A 19785-nucleotide genomic window follows, 5' to 3' on the forward strand; every position below is an offset into this window, starting at 1 on the left:
AGCGCATTACATTTTTCTTGTATAACTGCTTGTTAAACAGCATATTATATTTTATGTAAATATTTTTTGTGTATGATATTTTGTATGACTGTAGTATGGTACCCTCTTTTCTTTTTTTCATAATCTCATGGGCACTACCAGCCGAATTAACAGCCTCTCAGAACAACTTTGATTGGTTACAAAGAGGACTATATCATGTATTGAGCCAATCAGAGATGTGGTCAGTTGGATTGAAGGGGATTTAAAAGCTAAAAAATGCAAAGAGGTCTAAAATCTCTATTTTCATTGGTTACTCAGATGATTACATCATGTAATTGACCAATCAGAGGTACTGTAAGAAAGGTAGTGCCCACTGCCCATGCATGGGGTTACCATACATGTGTATGATTTTAAATACAGCATCTGTAAGGCCTTACCTTTATTTTCTCTAACCCTAACATGGAACATAGAGAGTCATTTTTTGGATTTGATACCTCTTGTGGGAGTCTGGATACTTTGTGCTTGTCTCGCATGGGTACCCGGTCAGAATCCACCTCCAGGTTAGAGTCATCACCATCGCCATCATTATTTGTTTGTAGTAAATTATTGTTTTGTTTTATTTTGTCTTTAGTATTAGACACCAAGATTTACTGTCAGTGGGATAGGACTAGTGTGTGTGCATGTAACACTGCATGGTGATCCATTGCTGAGCACTGAGTACTAATCTCTCTTGCTTTCTTTTGGTGTTTGAATGGTATGGATTTTGTTTGCATTATATTATTATGATTAGTCCCTCCCCTGTAGTATAGTGTTGTGCACCCTTATTGTGTTTTTTTTAGGATGTCAACCATATGTTATTCAATGTTGCTAATCTTCCCATCATGCTCTTGGTACATGTAGTTGTAAAATACTCTTCTTTGCAGCACTCACATGTCCCAGCTATACTGGAATGTGCAGTGGCAACAACCCCTTTTTTCAGCGCCGACGACTGTTCCTTAAATTTGAGTGCCCCTCGGGCAGTAATAAGACTTCTATGCTATACCCCCATCCAATGCTCAATGCATTTCCCACCTATTTTTGACTCAAACGTTAGTCAAAATAAACTTTCAAATCTTACATTCTTATACACATGAAATATTTTTGGCTAATTTAAAATCATTAATCATGAAATTCTTTTAAAACATATTTTTACCAATATGTGTATTCTATGAGATCAAGAGGGGTACTTAGTACAATTCGAGGGTTGACAAACAGAAGGCCTTAACTCACTTTTGGCCATTTTGAGATTTTGGTACCAAAATAATCTGTAATTCTTAAAATCATAAAGCCTTAAGGGAGGGGTATGAACGTTTGGACAGTATTTATTGTGGGACATTAGAGCACATCAGACATATCGAATTGCATTCTGAATACGAAGAATGGCCTTCTGATATCAAATAATTTTGATTTTTGAAATTCGCAATGTAATACACATTTTATGGCAAATTAAAAATTGATATTTTTGATATTTAACAGTACTCGAAGTAAACTTTATAAAACTGATGATTTATACCTAAAGTGTATGTAGGTGGGATGAAAAGCCGACGATCAATTGAAAATTTTGACCTTTCGTTTTGAAGATATGGATTTTTTCCCAAAACACCAAAAAAAAATAAGGTCTTTTGGGGAAAAAATCCATATCTTTAATATTTTTCAATTGATCGTCGGCTTTTCCTCCCAGCTACATCACTTTAAGACTATATCATTAAATTTATAAAATTTACTTTGAGGACTGTTATATCTCCAAAATGTGAAAAATATCAAATTTTAATAATTTGTCATAAAATTTGTATTATATCGTGAATTTCATAAAATGAAAATTATTTGATATCAGAAAGACATTCTTCGATATTCAGAATGCAATTCGATACGCCTGATGTGCTCTCATGTCCCACAAAAAAATGCTGTCGAAAACGCTCAAAACGCTCATTCCAGTTCCCTTAACTTAATCAACTTCCTATTGCATCTATAGCACAGGGGTGTGATTTTTCTGGATTTTTCCGGATTTCCGGATTTTTGGGATTAAAAAAAATTCCTGATTTTCAAAAAAATTTTTTTTTTTTTTTTAAATTTTTTTTTTTTTCGCTTTTGGAGTGGCCCTGGACCAAGAGCTAAATGCTTAACAGAGATGTCACATTTCCGAATTTTCAGTTTCCAGATATGAGAAAATCTCCCATTTTATTAAATGAAAATTCCTTAGAACCCTGACTGGATGATTTATAGACACACTGTACTGTGCAAAAATGGTGATGCAATTTCTCATGTGTATGTGAATGATATGATACTGGAAGTATGTATTCACAGATAGTAAATGTTTTTATACTATAAAGTGAAGTATTTTAACAGTTTCTTATTTTTGCATTTTACCCCATGAAATTGCATCTCCAGTGGTGCTCAAGTGTTGGCCCCCTCGACCCCCACTGGGGCGTTGCACCTGGACCCCACCAGGGGCCCTTAAGCGGGCCCCTGGACCCCCGGCCGCAACAGGCGAGAGCTCCGCTTCGCAATTTCATTGCCTTGGGGGTTTTTTCTTAAAGCACCAATCACACCCCTGATAGCACAATAATACTTGGTCACATTTCAATGCAAAATATTATTTTACTCATTTTTCTCAAAAAAGCACTTTTTGAGTTAAGGCCTTCTGTTTGTCAACCCTCGAATTGACCATACAGGGATTTACTGCAAACATGGATAGGATTTTCGGTCTTCTGGTATAATGTATATATGAAATTCCCAAAAAATTGTAGAAAAAAATACCCAAAACCAAAAAAAATTTGTGTTAAATTTGGACTAAAAATTTAGTGGCATGTTAGATTTACAAATAAACAACAACAACAAAAAATCCAAACACTCTTCAGATGAAAAGTGCCATCAAAGTTGGGAATTTCTTTTTGGCCCTACTTTCAATTTAACTTTAACTTTCTTTTAAATTTAGGTATGTGGCACTCTTCTTTTTTTTTCTTATTGCTTTTTCTATGATGTTTCAGTTACCCCCTTCTAAAAGGACTAAACGGAGTAAACGTAAGGAGAGATAGCTTATTTGTCCACACCGGACATACTGTAATATTATTTATCCAGTTGCTTTACTTTTGTTGATATATTTTTCCAAAAAGTGTCAAATTGTTTTGAAATCAAATTATGAATGAGCAAACATACTCCAATCTTTTCAATAAAATCAAACAGTGCTAAGGCCAAAAATATATATAAGAAATTAGAGTACTGACCCTAATATTGTAAATTCTTGAAAAATGTTTTTTTTTCCTTTCAGAGTTGTTGGAATCTTGAATTTTTTTAACCATTTCTGCACTCTTTTAACAAAACATGAAGTTAGTGATATATCCCTATTCACACCTATTTAAAAGGGCATTTCGTGATCCACAGCCTCATCCCCCACTTTTCTCAAAAAAAGTTGAGATTTTTATACCACTGGATACCTCTGGCTACATAATGTTTATGTACCAAATATTTCTTGCAAATTATTTCGTTTAGCAAAAATATCGCCAAATTTGAATTTCGTTCTGGTATACCAGAACAAAATTACAACAGTCGCCTATGGAGCAGTGTAATACACATAATCATGCATAACCCACAAACGCAAAATCGGAATCAACTGAAATTTGGGGAATAAGCTTTTTTCATGGATATCTACTGGAAAATGTCATAAAAAGAGGATGCTAGGATCACGAAATACTCCTTTAAAAAAAATTGGTTTAAGTTAAATATAATCCATTTACTATACCATAGATATGATGTCAGCGGTGCGTGCAAGTCTGCGCTCCCGTTTCCAGGGTTGTCTGGTTGGAGGCGTGATTGGCGACTGTGTGGGGGCGCCATTTGAAGTGACTGGAAGCGGTGGCTCACCTCGATATGTCAGGAAATTTGCCGAGAAAATACCATCTGTGCCTCCAGGTATGACTTACAAGGTGTCTCTAAAAACACTGGACCGTTAGAAATTGTATTTTTTAAGTATTTTTAATTCTTGAACCAAACAAGATTGATTGATTTGTTAATTACATATAATAAGACAGCTTTCATGCACGTCTTGAAATTCTTGAAATATAAGATTTTAATGATGAGAATTCATTTTGAATCCTGTCCAAGGAGTAGTAAATGAGCTGTACCCACAGATATAGAGAAGGAGAACCGGGACTCCCTATATACCGCCATGTACAATCGCGCTGTCAGCTATGGTGAGAAAATTAGGGGTATTCGGGTCCTTGCCATGGTGCGCGGAGACGAACAAAAACAATTCTGCATCTCATCTCAAGCGTCTTGGTACTCGCGTGCAGGATGCATCAAGTGCATCTCTTAAATGTGCCTATCATCCATGTCGCGCTTGCATGATCAGAATTCCTCAAGCGCATTCCGAGGGAAACCGAATACCCCCAATTTTTGCTCCATGTCTATATCAAGATGACGGTTGAGTCCCGGTTCTCTTTCTCTTATTCTGTGGCTGTACCTGAAGTATCAAGCGCTCAGTGGTATTCAGTAGTAGGCATTAATTGTTCAAAGCACATTATTTATGACTCGTGGACTAAAAATGAGGCGTGATTTTCAAATTGTTATAATTCCAGAAAAAAAGGGTCATAATTGGCGACAAAAAATGAGATTCACAACATATTGTGTATTTTAAAATATAATAGTGTGCATGCAGTTGGGCACATCATCTATGCTAAATGTGTGTTGCATAAGGCTTGACTGCAGGGTGCGCGCTTATGTGAAAATGTGAGCATAAAAGTTAGGACTTTAAAATCGAATCATGTTTTTCGCCAATTATAACCCAAACAAAGTAGAACTTTAAGCTTTAACTGGGTTTGTGACCAATAATATAAAATAATTGATGGTCGCTGACTGTACCAACTAATAGCTATCGTTTATAATCTGTTTGTGTTTTAGGTTCCTTACAATTCACAGATGACACTGCCATGGCTAGGTCAATAACAGCATCCTTGATACAACATAATGGAGAGTATAAGCCTATGGATATGGCAAAAAGGTAATGGTCGGTATCCCAGCAAACACAAAATGTTTTTGTAACATTTTCAAAAATTTACACAAAGCTTAGCAAACACAAAACGTTTTACAGAAAATGTTTAAATGTCAGGTTATATAAAGGGTATAAAATATGTTAATAAAATTCAAAAACATCTTTAAAACCTTGCTGCAAAACATTCTAACATAATGTTATTTAAGTGTTGACAATTTTGCCAAAAATATTATACAATTGTGACAGCATTTTTAAGCTGTTGTTGAAGTGTGTTTTCGTATAAACTGTTCATCATGCAGTTATTGTTAACTACATGTATGCACACAACACAGGGGCACTCACAAGAGGCAATTGAACCCTACTGGTAGCGCTGTGTTGTAGCTATTGGGGATGAACTAGTTAGTATCATATACTAGTATCAAAAAGTATAAAAGCTATGATTTTAGTACTTGCTCTATGTTTCAATTACTTATTCTTTTCCAAATATCTGAATCTTCAACCCGGTACAAGCTTTAATAACGGGGAACATACATTTTATTAAAAAGAAATCCTACCATCTATCCAAACTCGCCGTGTTATTCCAATGCACATTTTGCTTCACCGGGCAGCCATTTTTTGGTCGTATTTGGAAGATTGGTGTCATAAAACCGTCATAGGTACAAATTTAGTACTTTCTGTCAATCAATTATGGCTTATTCTCTACATGTCAATCTTTAAATAATTGGCATAGTCCTTATAATAACGGTGGTCCGCCTTGATGCGTAAATGACAGCAAACAGCTGCAAACCAGTGAAAAATATTCCAAAACTCGGTCAGTGGAGCTCCGCTCGTACATGTCAATAGAGTCATTATCGATTGGATTAGTCGTCCGTAGCGGACAATTTGGTCGCTCATTGGATCAATATTATCAGGTGGTAATAAATTTGCATTGGACAATAGATTACTATATAATGGTTTAGTACTGCATATATCGGTTTAATCTTCAATAAGCGGGTTTATGGCTGGAAAGGTCACGGTGAATTCGCCGTGGACGTAAGTGGACTATGTTTGAAAACATTTCATGGCCTTTATATAATTTACATGTAAACCCAACATGTGAATTAAAAACATGTTGACCAAAATATGTTGATAGCATTTTAAAAACATTTTATGTTTCCTTTGAGGTTACCAGAAAATGTTTAAATGTTGGGTTATATGTACAACTTTCAATAACAGTTTCAAAATGTTACCACAAAATGTTTGCACCTAATAACGTTTTGCACAAATTATTTTGAATCAAATGTTTTTGAAATATTAAAAAAAAAGATACATGTGATTGCTGGGATTACATAATTTTATACTTTTCTTAAAGAGGTAATCATTGAATGATTTGCTAATCCAGAACACCATAAAATTGAGCAAAATTCAGATTTTGGGCATTTTAGAAATAGAAATGGGAAAATTTTAAGCTTAAATACCATTTTACATGAAGTAGAATACAGTGGGATGATACATGTGCTAGAGCTGAAAACTCAGAACTGTATGCACAGTGGCGGTGCCAGGAATTTTTTTTGGGGGGGGGGCATTAAGGGGGAAAAGTGAATTTCAAGGGGGGGGGGGGGCAAAATCAACACATTTTGTGCAAAATTACTGCAAAAAAGGTAACATTTTCGTAATTTTGGGTTTTTACTGGGGAGGGGCAACAGGGGGGTCAAGAGTTCTGACGGGGCATTTGCCCCTCATGCCCCTAATGGCGCCGCCACTGTGTATGCAAAATTATGATCTGAAATGAAGAAAACTCTTGTGTGGAAAGAATTGACCTTTTCGGTAAATCTCATAATTCCTTGTGGTTAGACCTGTAAATGACGACATCTCTGGTCTAACCGCAAGGAATTATGGGATTTACCGGAAAGGTCATTAAAAGGTGTGGCAGCCTCCTCTACCCAACATTACCCCATCAAAAGGCAGATTTTTGTATCAGGTGAAAGCTTATTTTACTCTAGCAAAGTGTCAGGCCTGAAATAAGCGGTATGAACAAATACATGGTAGGTGGGAGGTTACCATCTCGGAAGTCTTGAACTGTTATATATGGGCCTATGTGATACACAGTTTGCGTTATAGTTCATAACCAAGAAGAAATGAGACCATGGTTTATTCTACAATGCTAGACAAAATAGGTTGGAATGAAAAATAAAATGTGCACCTTCTAATGGCCATATTTTCATTATTTTTAGAGTGATGAAATGGTGCTTTCTTCAGTGTCAAGTCTAAACATTACCCTCACCCCCATTACCTCCCCCTGCCCCACCAATCAATGTTGGGTACTACTGATCGGGGGGAACGGGGGCTCATTTGCAATACCGTACTAATTTCATTCCAACCCTTTTGTCCAGGGTTGTAGAGACTTTCAAATCCATTCACATGAGAGATTTCAAATGGAATCACCCATTCAGGTAACCTCATTTGAAATTCAAACTCCCTGTGTGGAAGATTAAGATCATGTCTTCTTTAGGGGGTTACAGTTTTCAACTGGAATAACCCATTTTGGAGCAGACGACACTGAATGGGTGGCTCCGTTTGAAATTCTCACCCCCTGTGTGGAAGATTAAGATCATGTCTTCCATAGGGATTGTATGGATTTCAACTACAATAGCCCATTTCATTTCACCCAACAGATTTGCTTCAGAGTACAGTAAAGAACCTGGTAGAGGATATGGCGGCAATGTCATTGATGTGTTTGCTGCCCTCGGTGACGACAAGTTAAAAGATGCTTATGAACCAGCGAAAAAGCAGTTTGGTGGTAGTGGTTCCTATGGCAATGGGGGCGCAATGAGAGTAGCACCAGTGGGGCTGTGTATGGAGGAGAGGTTCATTCAGATGATAGAGGTATATGTGATATATGACACGATCAAGGGAAATGAGTCGGATGTCGCTAATATTGATTTTGAGATATTGGCAAAGAAAATGTTCAAATTCTTTTGTTTTATATTGTTTTCAGCGATTGATAAATTGACGTAACTTCACAAAGAAAAGTCGTATCGACATGGGGTTTTCAGTTTCTGAAAGCTCTAAATGTCCTCTTTAGAAACCTGTGTAAAACTCAAGGCCGACATGTGATCCATTCCCCTTGATCATGTCACATATTGTTTGGCGACAACTCTCTAGTCCGAAGGTTCCCTAGTCCGAAGGCTCCTTAGTCCGAAAGTTTGCTAGTCCGAACACGTAATTTACCATTAGCTAGTCCGAATTTTGAAAAAGGTTTGCTAGTCCAAAAATTGTGTTCTCTAGTCCGAGGGTTCGCTTGTCCGAATAATAAATAAGGTTCTCTAGTCCGAATATAGAATAAAGCTTGCTAACCCTAACCCCTAACCCTAATTCTATATGAACCTTCGGCTTAGTGATCTTAATTTGGTTTTCGGACTAGTGACCCTTTGGACTAGAGAACCTTTGAACTAGCAACCCTTCAGACTAGAGAGAAGTCACATATTGTTTGCTGTATATAGGGGCTGTAATTTTTTTTGGAAAAAACTAAAACTAAAATGTGTGGGTCATTTAGCTTCTTTTTTCAAAAACAATTGAAAATGGGTAATTTTAAATTAAAATGGGTACAATGAGGGCTTTCCTAACACAAACATTTTGTTACTTATACCAAGGTAATGTGTTATGAGGATATAAGGATCTCACAAATGTTGTGAAAAATAGATGGCACTTTACTGTGCCTGTATTTTGAGAATAAGGTATTTTGTTATGCATTGATAGTCTCACATATAACACTGGCACCACTCCTGTAGCCAGCTTGGATGGATTTCAATGAGACTTGGATGCAATGAAAGACTTAAAAAAATAATTTCTTGATTTTTAAAGAGTACTATATGTACAATTTTATTAACACACCCGGCAGCTTGTAGACTCAGGATTTAATTAAGATGGCATAGACATATTTTTTTGTACAGACATATATATCATTTTGGCTGATTCCCAGTAATTTTTTCTTTGTTATTACAGATAGCAAAAAGTAGTGCCCAGATCACCCATTCGAATGCATTAGGCTATAATGGAGCTATTTTACAGGCATGCGCCGTTCATTTAGCCCTTCATGCCGATCCAAAAACATTCTGCAGATGTACATATGTAGATAAATTGATAGGGATTATGTCATCACAGGAGAAGAAGGACCCAGATGATAACCTCAAAGGAGCAAAAAGAGCAAGGTACAATTGTATGCATGGGAGTGTGTAGTGTGTGTGTGTGGGGTGGGCTTGTAAATGCCTCCAATCAAGGACGTTTGATTTTAATTTTAACCATGCAACACACACCAAAACAGAGGATCTATCTATCTACATAAATACTCAACAAAGTTGCATGAAAGCAATATCTAGCCGAGGTGATTAAAGGCGCCAGTTGAAATGAACACGGCTAAACTGAGAAGAAAAAAAACACGACCTATATTACATATTATTAATCAAAGCAGTCAGCTGATTTGGCAATATACACAGAAGGAGGTAGGGAGTTCCATTCGATGATTGTCCAGGGGAATAATCTTTATTTGTAAGGGTGTTTATGTGAGATGTCGTAACTCTAAACCTTTGGGGATGGTATTGATGAGTTTTAACTGTCTGTGTTTGAACGCAATCAGGAATGGGTATTGCAATTTCTTATACATTATTTTGTATACATTGTTGTTATTCTATGTTGCAAGAGGGGGCAAGACTTCTCACAGGTTTCCCCTCCCCCCCCCTTGGTTACACCACTGCTAACTAAAGCATTTTCCACCCTGATGTGCCAGTGACGTTACAAATCGCTAGTGTTCACTCAAAGCGATGGCGTACACACACATGCGCTTAAAGACACTGCATAGATGCGCGCATGTAACAGCTGTCTCAAGGCTTTGAGGTCATATCTTCTTCTTCTTCTTCCTTATTAGTGCCTCCCTCATGTATGAGTATTATCGCACTGCGTACAGACAAGCTGTACCGTATTCATTCCAATAAGCGCCCATGCCCCAATAAGCGCCCACCCAGAGTATTTTCAATTTGCTAAAGGCGGGTACCATCAATGTTGAAGTGACGCATAGACGTCGATACAGTGAAATAGCTGGAGGACTAGATTTCTACATCAGAAAAGCTACTAGAACATTCTCAGGACCCATTTATAACATACATAAATTTGTCTCTAATAAACGCCCCTAACAAAAAAATTAGGTAAACCAGGTAAAAAATAAGCACCCACCCAAAATGACTTTGTTAAGCGCCCTGGGCGCTTATTAGAATGAATACGGTACTTATTTTTACTCTGAAACCTAGAGTAGATGAGTGTATTTTTGAAGTACAGTCAACAGCACTGGGATGATCCTCTGCTCTTTTCGAATAGTCTGTGACGTTCTTTAACGTTCACACTGCATTAATGTCACAAATACATGTACACGGGACCGATGGCTTAAAGTGTCCTCCGAAGCACTAAGCAAGTAGAGTGAAGTGCCTTGCTCAAGGACACAACGAGCCAACCAAGCTCAGGCGGACCTGGGATTCGAACCCTCGACCCTTGGATTCACAGTCCAACACCTTAACCGCTAGGTCACTGCCACATCAGAGTGGAAAATGCTTTAGCATCATATGTTGTTGCATTGTTTATCCTAGGATGACCTTTATGGGTAAAGAGATGTCAGATGATGAAGTATCAGATGAAGAGTCAGGTGGACCTGAAACTCAGGGAGTCTATTGCCATAAACTCAGGGTACTCAAGAATGGTATATATTGACGAGGGGGGAAAGAGTTCTCACAGGTGCCCCCCCCTCCCTTTGCTATGCCACTGCTAACTAACACCATTTTGTTGCATTGTTTATCCTAGGATGACCTTTATGGGTAAAGAGATGTCAGATGATGAAGTATCAGATGAAGAGACAGGTGGACCTGAAACTCAGGGAGTCTATTGCCATAAACTCAGGGTACTCAAGAATGGGATGGTATATATTGACGAGGGGGGAAAGAGTTCTCACAGGTGCCCCCCTCCTTTGCTATGCCACTGCTAACTAACACCATTTTGTTGCATTGTTTATCCTAGGATGACCTTTATGGGTAAAGAGATGTCAGATGATGAAGTATCAGATGAAGAGACAGGTGGATCTGAAACTCAGGGAGTCTATTGTCATAAACTCAGGGTACTCAAGAATGGGATGGTATTGACGAGGGGGGAAAGAGTTATCACAGGTGCCCCCCTCCCTTTGCTATGCCACTGCTAACTAGCACCATTTTGTTGCATTGTTTATCCTAGGATGACCTTTATGGGTAAAGAGATGTCGGATGATGAAGTATCAGACGAAGAGTCAGGTGGATCTGAAACTCAGGGAGTCTACTGCCATAAACTCAGGGTACTCAAGAATGGGATGGTATTGACGAGGGGGGAAAGAGTTCTCACAGGTGCCACCTCCTCCCCCTCCCCCCCTTGGCTATGCCACTGCTAACTAGCACCATTTTGTTGCATTGTTTATCCTAGGATGACCTTTATGGGTAAAGAGATGTCAGATGATGAAGTATCAGATGACGAGTCAGGTGGACCTGAAACTCAGGGAGTCTATTGCCATAAACTCAGGGTACTCAAGAATGGGATGGTTTTGACGAGGGGGGAAAGAGTTCTCACAGGTGCCCTCTCCCCCGGCTATGCCACTGCTAACTAGCACCATGTTGTCGCATTGTTTATCCTAGGATGACCTTTATGGGTAAAGAGATGTCGGATGATGAAGTATCAGACGAAGAGACAGGTGGATCTGAAACTCAGGGAGTCTATTGCCATAAACTCAGGGTACTCAAGAATGGGATGGTATTGACAAGGGGGGAAAGAGTTCTCACAGGTGCCCTCTCCCCCGGCTATGCCACTGCTAACTAGCACCATGTTGTCGCATTGTTCATCCTAGGATGACCTTTATGGGTAAAGAGATGTCAGATGATGAAGTATCAGATGAAGAGTCAGGTGGACCTGAAACTCAGGGAGTCTATTGCCATAAACTCAGGGTACTCAAGAATGGGATGGTATTGACGAGGGGGGAAAGAGTTCTCACAGGTGCCCTCTCCCCCGGCTATGCCACTGCTAACTAGCACCATGTTGTCGCATTGTTTATCCTAGGATGACCTTTATGGGTAAAGAGATGTCAGATGATGAAGTATCAGATGAAGAGTCAGGTGGACCTGAAACTCAGGGAGTCTATTGCCATAAACTCAGGGTACTCAAGAATGGGATGGTATTGACGAGGGGGGGAAAGAGTTCTCACAGGTGCCCTCTCCCCCGGCTATGCCACTGCTAACTAGCACCATGTTGTCGCATTGTTTATCCTAGGATGACCTTTATGGGTAAAGAGATGTCAGATGATGAAGTATCAGATGAAGAGTCAGGTGGACCTGAAACTCAGGGAGTCTACTGCCATAAACTCAGGGTACTCAAGAATGGGATGGTATTGACAAGGGGGGAAAGAGTTCTCACAGGTGCCCTCTCCCCCGGCTATGCCACTGCTAACTAGCACCATGTTGTCGCATTGTTTATCCTAGGATGACCTTTATGGGTAAAGAGATGTCAGATGATGAAGTATCAGATGAAGAGTCAGGTGGACCTGAAACTCAGGGGGTCTACTGCCATAAACTCAGGGTACTCAAGAAATTCTTGGAGAAGGCAGACAATGGTACAGATGTTCGTATGGATGATGTTGTAGAACATTTAGGTAAGTACCCAGGGGTATTATGGTAGGTCACCTCCAGGGTTGTATCCAACGACGTAGATAAACGTAGATCGCCGAGGTCGAGCTAGTATGTTGCCATTTCATTGAAAATCACACACTGAGCAAGACATTACGAAATGCAAGAATCTAACAAAAACAGCACCAAATACTATTAAAATGGTAACAATTTTAGCATGTATGGATAAATAAATTTAAATGAATTACATATTTGTGACACGATCAAGGGAAATGAGTCGGATGTCGCTAATATTGATTTTGAGATATTGGCAAAGAAAGTGTTTAAATTCTTTTGTTTTATATTGTTTTCTGCGATTGATACATTGATGTAACTTCGCAAAGAAAAGTCGTATCAACATGGGGTTTTCAGTTTCTGAAAGCGCTAAATGTCCTCTTAAGAATCATATGTAAAACTCATTTTCGACCAGGGTCGACATGTGACTCATTCCCCTTGATCATGTCACATTTTAGCATATTACTGTGCACCAATGTTTTAGCGTAATACTGTAAATAAAGAGAAGTACATTCTTAAATCTAGTTCATTTGTCCTGTTACTCGATCATCTAGACTACTTTTGCGAATGAAGCCGAAAAAATGTTGCAAAGTAGTCTAGATGATCGGGCAATGCTGATGAAACCTATAGAGGATGTACATGCATTCCTTTAATTTAGCAATAATTACATAAAATGAAAATGCACTAGGAAATTTAATGCATTAAAATACATAACTTGTTCAACTTCGTCTATCTTTACACAAAAGAGTAGATCTCATCTAATTTGGTAAGATTTGATGCTGCTTTTGGAACTGTGTGTTATTTCATAGCGGATAATTCACGGTTTGATTTATAATGAACCGGCAACAAGCAATCTTGAGCAGACCTGCTCCCCGAATCGATGAGTAGGGCGCTCTATCCTTATCTACCTCAATGGTTGTATCAATCCTATGTACAGAAATATTGATCTGAAACATATTCAGACAGAGCCCATCTATTACAATAAACTTAGGCTAAGCAGATGATAAAGATATTTGTATGGATGATGTGGTGGAACATTTGGGTGAGTACATACCCAGGAATAATGTGGTATGGTAGGTCACCCCAGGGTTGTACCAATCCTATTTGCAGTACCGTATTTAGTCAAATAAACGCCCCCGGGGGCGTTACATTTTCCCAAGGGGGGGCGTTTATTCAAGGTCAATTTTAGAACGATAATTCCCGTTAAAATCATTAGGTAAACTAAAAACACATGCTAAAATGACGAACTATGAACTAGAAACACTGACTTCTGGCTCACTTCCGGGTTTCTGATCCAGATTTTCGCCAATTATTGACGCTGTTATCGACCATGTGCGCAACTTGGTAAGCTTACTACACAAGATAGCATGGAAATATCGGCATTTTTGAAACATCTTGGTTGAAAAAAGTGGTGGGGGCGTTTATTTGAGGGGGGGCGACTATTTGACGAAATACGGTATATTGATTTGAAACATTCAAACAGAGTCCATCTATTGCAATAAACCTAGGGTAAGCAGAACATTCTTGGAATACTCAGACGATTGGGCATTCCAGTTGAAATCCACACTACCCTTGTGGAAGATTTGGAAATATCTTCCACAGGGGGAGAATGTTTTTCAAATGTAATTGTTCAGGGTTGATCATTTTGAAACCCATAATCCCCCTGTATTATGGCTTTACCTATATCTTGCACAACTGGTGTGAGTATTTCAAATGGAAGTTACCCAAAATCTATTGTATTTGAAACTCATACTCCCTCCGTAGAAGACTTTAGCCAAATCTTCCACATGGGGAGTGTGGATTATTAATGGAATAGCCCATTGTAAAGATTAGAAGATAGGCTGACTCATCAGTCCCTGTGTGAGTGGTCGAGCTTTTGTCAGCTGTGTCTCTGACTTCATCAGACAGCATACTCGTACAAATACTATAGAGGCCTTGCATGTGACGTATCATCCCGTAAATATGGTGGACTACTCAAATGCATTCAACAAAAGCATGATTGCAATCTACCGTGACAGTTCGTCTCTCACACACATAACCCTGCACTACGATCAAATAGGTTGATGACAACATTTGATTGAATGGACTGCACTCTGCCATAACTACGGTGAAGGACACCGGCTCAAATCCTTTGTTTGGAGCCAATCGATAAAAGAATGCAGGGCCTCTATAACTGATTGTTTCTATGGAAAATATCTTCAGAATAAAATGTGAGTTCAACACATTCTCTTTGGAAGAATAGAATAGGAGCTAGTGTCTTTTAATGTATGAAACTTACAGACATGTATACATGTACACTCTTGCCCTAGGGTACATACAGCATGTATGTGGGCATGTGTAAGGCCCACAAACATCAAGTATAGGTTCTCTGGAAAGTAAGTGAACTTTTAAGTTGAAGTTCTCAAACATATAATACTAAACCGATGCACACCTACATATGTGTACATCCATATCAAAACGATGCACTTGTCGGCTGCTACATGTGTCTCAGTTCACATAATAGCTAAAAATATAAACCAGACTCATCTCAAGTGGAGATCACTTTAAATAATCCCCAAGTCACATGGTTAAGGAATGTTCTTTGTATTCCTAAACCATTTGACTTGGGGATGATTTGAAGTGCCTCCACTAGAGAAGAATCTGGTATTTATTCCTAGCTATCATTTGAAATGAGACACATGTAGCAGCCGACGCAACAAGTGCATCATTTTGATTTGGATGTACGCATATTTGTGTCTGTGCACACACATACAAACACCAAAAAAATTGCTTCATGTTTCTAACAAATTTGTCAAAATAAAATAAAATATTAATCTTTTTTTTGCCTAATTACAGGTAACAGAATATCAGCTCATTACTCAGTTCCCACAGCTATCTACTGCTTCCTTAACGCCATGCATCCCATGAATGATTTCCCCGATTACAACGCATTTCAACGAACAATTCTCTACGCTATAGCGCTAGACGGAGACACCGACACCATAGCCAGCATGGCTGGTGCTATAGCAGGTGCATATTATGGGATAGAAGCAATACCGAAACCATGGATTACGGCTTGCGAGGGCGCCGAGGATGCGTTAAAAAAAGCGGATGATTTGTACAGTATCATGGTGAATACGGAAACATCGAAAGAGGGTGCAGCCACGAGTGATGAAGAAAAGTAGCTTTTGTGTGTGTGTGTTTTTTTAAAGTTTTTATTCAACCTGGGTGAATTATTCAATGTCAGACACTGTATTCCTTTGATGCCCAGGGTAGGGTGTATGGACAGGTAGGCATTACCATGATCGGAACTGGCTGTGAGGTCTTTGTCACCTACTACATCTGCTACACAATTCTAATGCAGTAAAAAGAGTGGATAGCAGGCATGAGAACTCTCCAGTTTGAACCAGATTTCCAGCTTTTTGTCTTCAAGTTTGTGGTCTTTGAGTTCGATGTGAATTTGAAATAAAATTGGTGGGGGGAGTTCTAAGGGGGAAGAGGTCAATTTCTACCATTTTAGACCTAAGTGTATTGTAATACGCGGATTTAGAGTTTCTCTACCGGAAGTCAATTTGTGCCGAAATTCCTTCCCACAATGCAATATGCGTATTGCATAACAAAGAATATTGATTAGCCTCCAAACTGTATCTATTGTTATGCAAAACGCTTATTGCATTGTGGGAAGAAATTTCGGCACAAATTGACTTCTGGTAGAGAAACCCTAAATCCGCATATTGGTCGCTAGCGGGTCTGATTTTTTATTTTTGACAATGAAAGATACAATCTTTGAACTATTTCATACATTTTTGGTCATTTTAGTTTTATTCCTAATGGGTTTTTAATTTGAATCAAGTCTAAACTAGCAAATTTGGCTATTCCATATAAAATCCACACCCCCTGTGGAAGATTTTGGAAATATTTTCCACAGGGGGAGTATGATTTTCAACTGTAATTGCCAGGGTTAATCATTTTGAAACCCATGCTCCCCCTGTATTATTATTTACCTATATCTTCCACAACTGGAGTAAATATTTCAAATAGAAGTTGGCCAATTGTCTATTCTATTCAAAACCCATAGTGTGTGTGTGGACTTTAAATAGAATAGCCCAATCCTGTTGAATTTATGTAGTGTACCATATATTTTTGTATTGTGCTGCTTACTCGGAGTACTGTATATATTTTGTAAATCAATCAACACACAATGTGATGCGATCAAACAAAATCAGTCGGAACTCGGAAATATTGATTTTGAGATATAGCCAAACAAAGGAAATATTTCCTTTTGTTTCCCCTTGTTTTTGAAACTCTTTAATTGCTCATATCTTTGGAACTGGTTGTTCAATTTCAATGGGGTTTTCTGCAAAATCCCAGCTTTGTAAATGCTTTTTACTATCCTATAAGAAACTGAAAATTTTGTATTTCTGAGTTTTAAAAAAAAAGGAAGGTTTTATTTCAAACTCTAATGGTGACCCGCGGGTCAAATTGCTAGAATTATACATTAAACACAACTAAACAGACACAATGCAATTTATTTTGCAGGCAGCAGCTTAATCAGCGCCAATATTGCAACATTGAAACAAACAACTATACAAACATCCAACCCAACCCCATCCCCCAGTAGGCAATGAGGATAAAGTGCCTTGCCCAAGGACACAACACGTTGGCACGAGCTGGGCTCGAACTCACAACCTATGTATTATGGGCGCCTTATCCACTCAGCCACACGTGCTCCCAGACTGATTTTGCTTGACCTCATATATTTAAACAGTTGAGAAGATTTATACTGCTTAGAGATGTAAGGTTAAATTACTTAATTTCTATGAAAGCATGGTATGAAGTGAAACTTAGTTTTGTACTTCTGTAAAAGTGGTAATTTTCGTGTGCGTAATTTTTTGCGCTTTGCCGACTTTCAACTACATTGCTTGTTTTTAATTTCGCGATTTTGAGTTTCTTACATTAAAACAACATATTCGCTTGTTTTTGTTTTCGCAGGAGCTGTGTTGTGTGCGAAAAGCGTAAAAATTAATGTACTGCAAAAATTTCCACTTTTTCAGTAATCGGGAAACAAACCAAAAGATTAATGCAAATCTGGCCCCTTAAAATTACAATTGATCCTTTGCACGATTTCAATCTTTCTTTATCTCAAAAGTTCTAAGTGGTTCACATTCTTTTGCATTTTTATATTTTAAATTGCACAAAATATTTGCATGGAGAGGACATTGCGTTCAGTTTTATTAAATAAATGCATGTGTATTATTTATTACATCAACTCAAATTTTGATATGTTTTGTTTGTGTAAATACGCTCATGGATTTAACATGTATTTGCAACTGTCAATCAATATGCCAAAATAAGAACAGTGTGCCAACTTTGTGCCAAGATAAGATAAGTATTTAGATAATTTAGTATAAAAGATATTTATAATTAGTATTTAAAGTACATGTTGTAAACAAAGGTGTAGTTTGAATCATCAAATAAATAAAAATATCTTCTTTTTATAAATGCAAAAGAATTTTTCATTCCAAAAAACTGACTTTCATTTGGAACTCTTTCAGTTTGATGATAAAATTATGATTATGTTGACTAGTTTGCAGGCACAAATTCTGATTGGACAAACGCATGATATTGGATGTCGTCTATCAGACCGTAAATGATTGACCCTACCTCATCAAAGGCCATTGTAGGCGTAGGCCTAGTGCGTAATACAAATGCACAATCACAGTATGCGAAACCACAGATGTGAAGTTGTAAACAAGTTTTGTTAATTTTAGAATAATATTTTGTTAAATAAAATACCTTATAGGTATTAAAATAATATTTAACTGAATAAGAATAAGAATAAACGACATGAACTTTTGCTTTTTGCTGTCCTCTGCCATGTGATTGTAAATTATATGCAAAGTGGTGTGCTAATAATAATAAATTCAACCCTTTACATAGTGTACCTCAAGCATTAAAATGTATAAAAAATGTATCTTCATCTTTCAAATATGTATGTTTGGTTGCTAGGATTTATGCTATAAATGTGTATCACTTGTTAGGAGTGAAATTGTACAAAATTATGCATGCGTACTGGGATGTTGATGTGTCTAATGCGCATTACTGCCGCAACAAGTGATACGTATTTATTAACCTATTTCATACACAAGAAAAAATTCTGTGATTTTGCTATTTTTATAACAAAATTGTCACTAAAAATGTTGAAAATGCATTAACCCTCAAAAAAAAAAAAAAAAGACATGTCGTCCAAAAGCACTTTGCGTAGTATATGCACCCATGCATTATACAAAATCAATGCACTTTTGGCATATTTCTAATGTTTGCTCTGATTGGTTCTCGCTATCTAAGAATGTATGAAAGATAGATAACTATACTTATGTGTATCCAGAAATTATGTTATATTACTATGTCAATTGCACAAATATGAGGTCAAATTTATTTGGCCAAATAAATGGATATATATCCTAGAATTCTGAAACTGTACAAGTGGAATTTTTGCCCTTTATCAATTATAAACTGTTTCCCTCACCGAAAAAAATCTACATGAGGAGGAAATGGCACATTAAAAGAAACAAATGGGAATGCGAAGTTTTTTGTTCAAAAAAATTGTGAATTAACCCATCCCCAGCATGAACAGCATGAATATTGATTGGTATACATGTTTTTGCCAATTTTGTACAATCATGTTTGTTTAAAATACTGAAATAAACTGGTGTATCATGAACACATAATTTATTTAAAATGAGAGTGTGCATCAATTTGTGTTTACATTTATTTATTTATTTATTTATTGGAACATACACTTTTGTAACAGTGGCACACGCCTAACCAGCGGTGCGTTCAAAAACAATATCAAACATAATTATATACAAGAAATGATTTAAAAACAATATACATGCACAATTATTATGGCACAAAACAAAAGCAAAATAAATTGCCTGTGTCAACCCAAGTTGATTTGAAATGGGTCGTTAGCAGGCATATAAAACGAAATATAAAATAATATTAAAATAATATACATTAACATATGGCAAAATACTGGCATTAATTGTGCATAGATTCATTTAACAAGAGAAGCTCTAAGAG

At 37.6% G+C, this 19785-nt stretch overlaps 1 protein-coding gene across 1 annotated transcript; it reads left to right on the plus strand.

Moving 5' to 3' along the window:
• Nucleotides 1-564: 564 nt before the first annotated feature.
• On the plus strand, nt 565-16005 carry LOC140163244 (ADP-ribosylhydrolase ARH3-like). Its single transcript, XM_072186642.1, has 9 exons — nt 565-733; nt 3763-3927; nt 4915-5014; nt 7660-7870; nt 8990-9195; nt 11477-11612; nt 12104-12117; nt 12523-12692; nt 15556-16005. The coding sequence occupies exons 2-9, from the start codon at nt 3765-3767 to the stop codon at nt 15882-15884; spliced, it is 1329 nt and encodes a 442-aa protein (XP_072042743.1). The 5' UTR covers nt 565-733; nt 3763-3764; the 3' UTR covers nt 15885-16005.
• The last annotated feature ends 3780 nt before the right edge of the window (nt 16006-19785 follow it).

This window comes from Amphiura filiformis, chromosome 10 (assembly GCF_039555335.1).
Source record: "Amphiura filiformis chromosome 10, Afil_fr2py, whole genome shotgun sequence".
Classification (NCBI taxonomy): Eukaryota; Metazoa; Echinodermata; class Ophiuroidea; order Amphilepidida; family Amphiuridae; genus Amphiura; species Amphiura filiformis.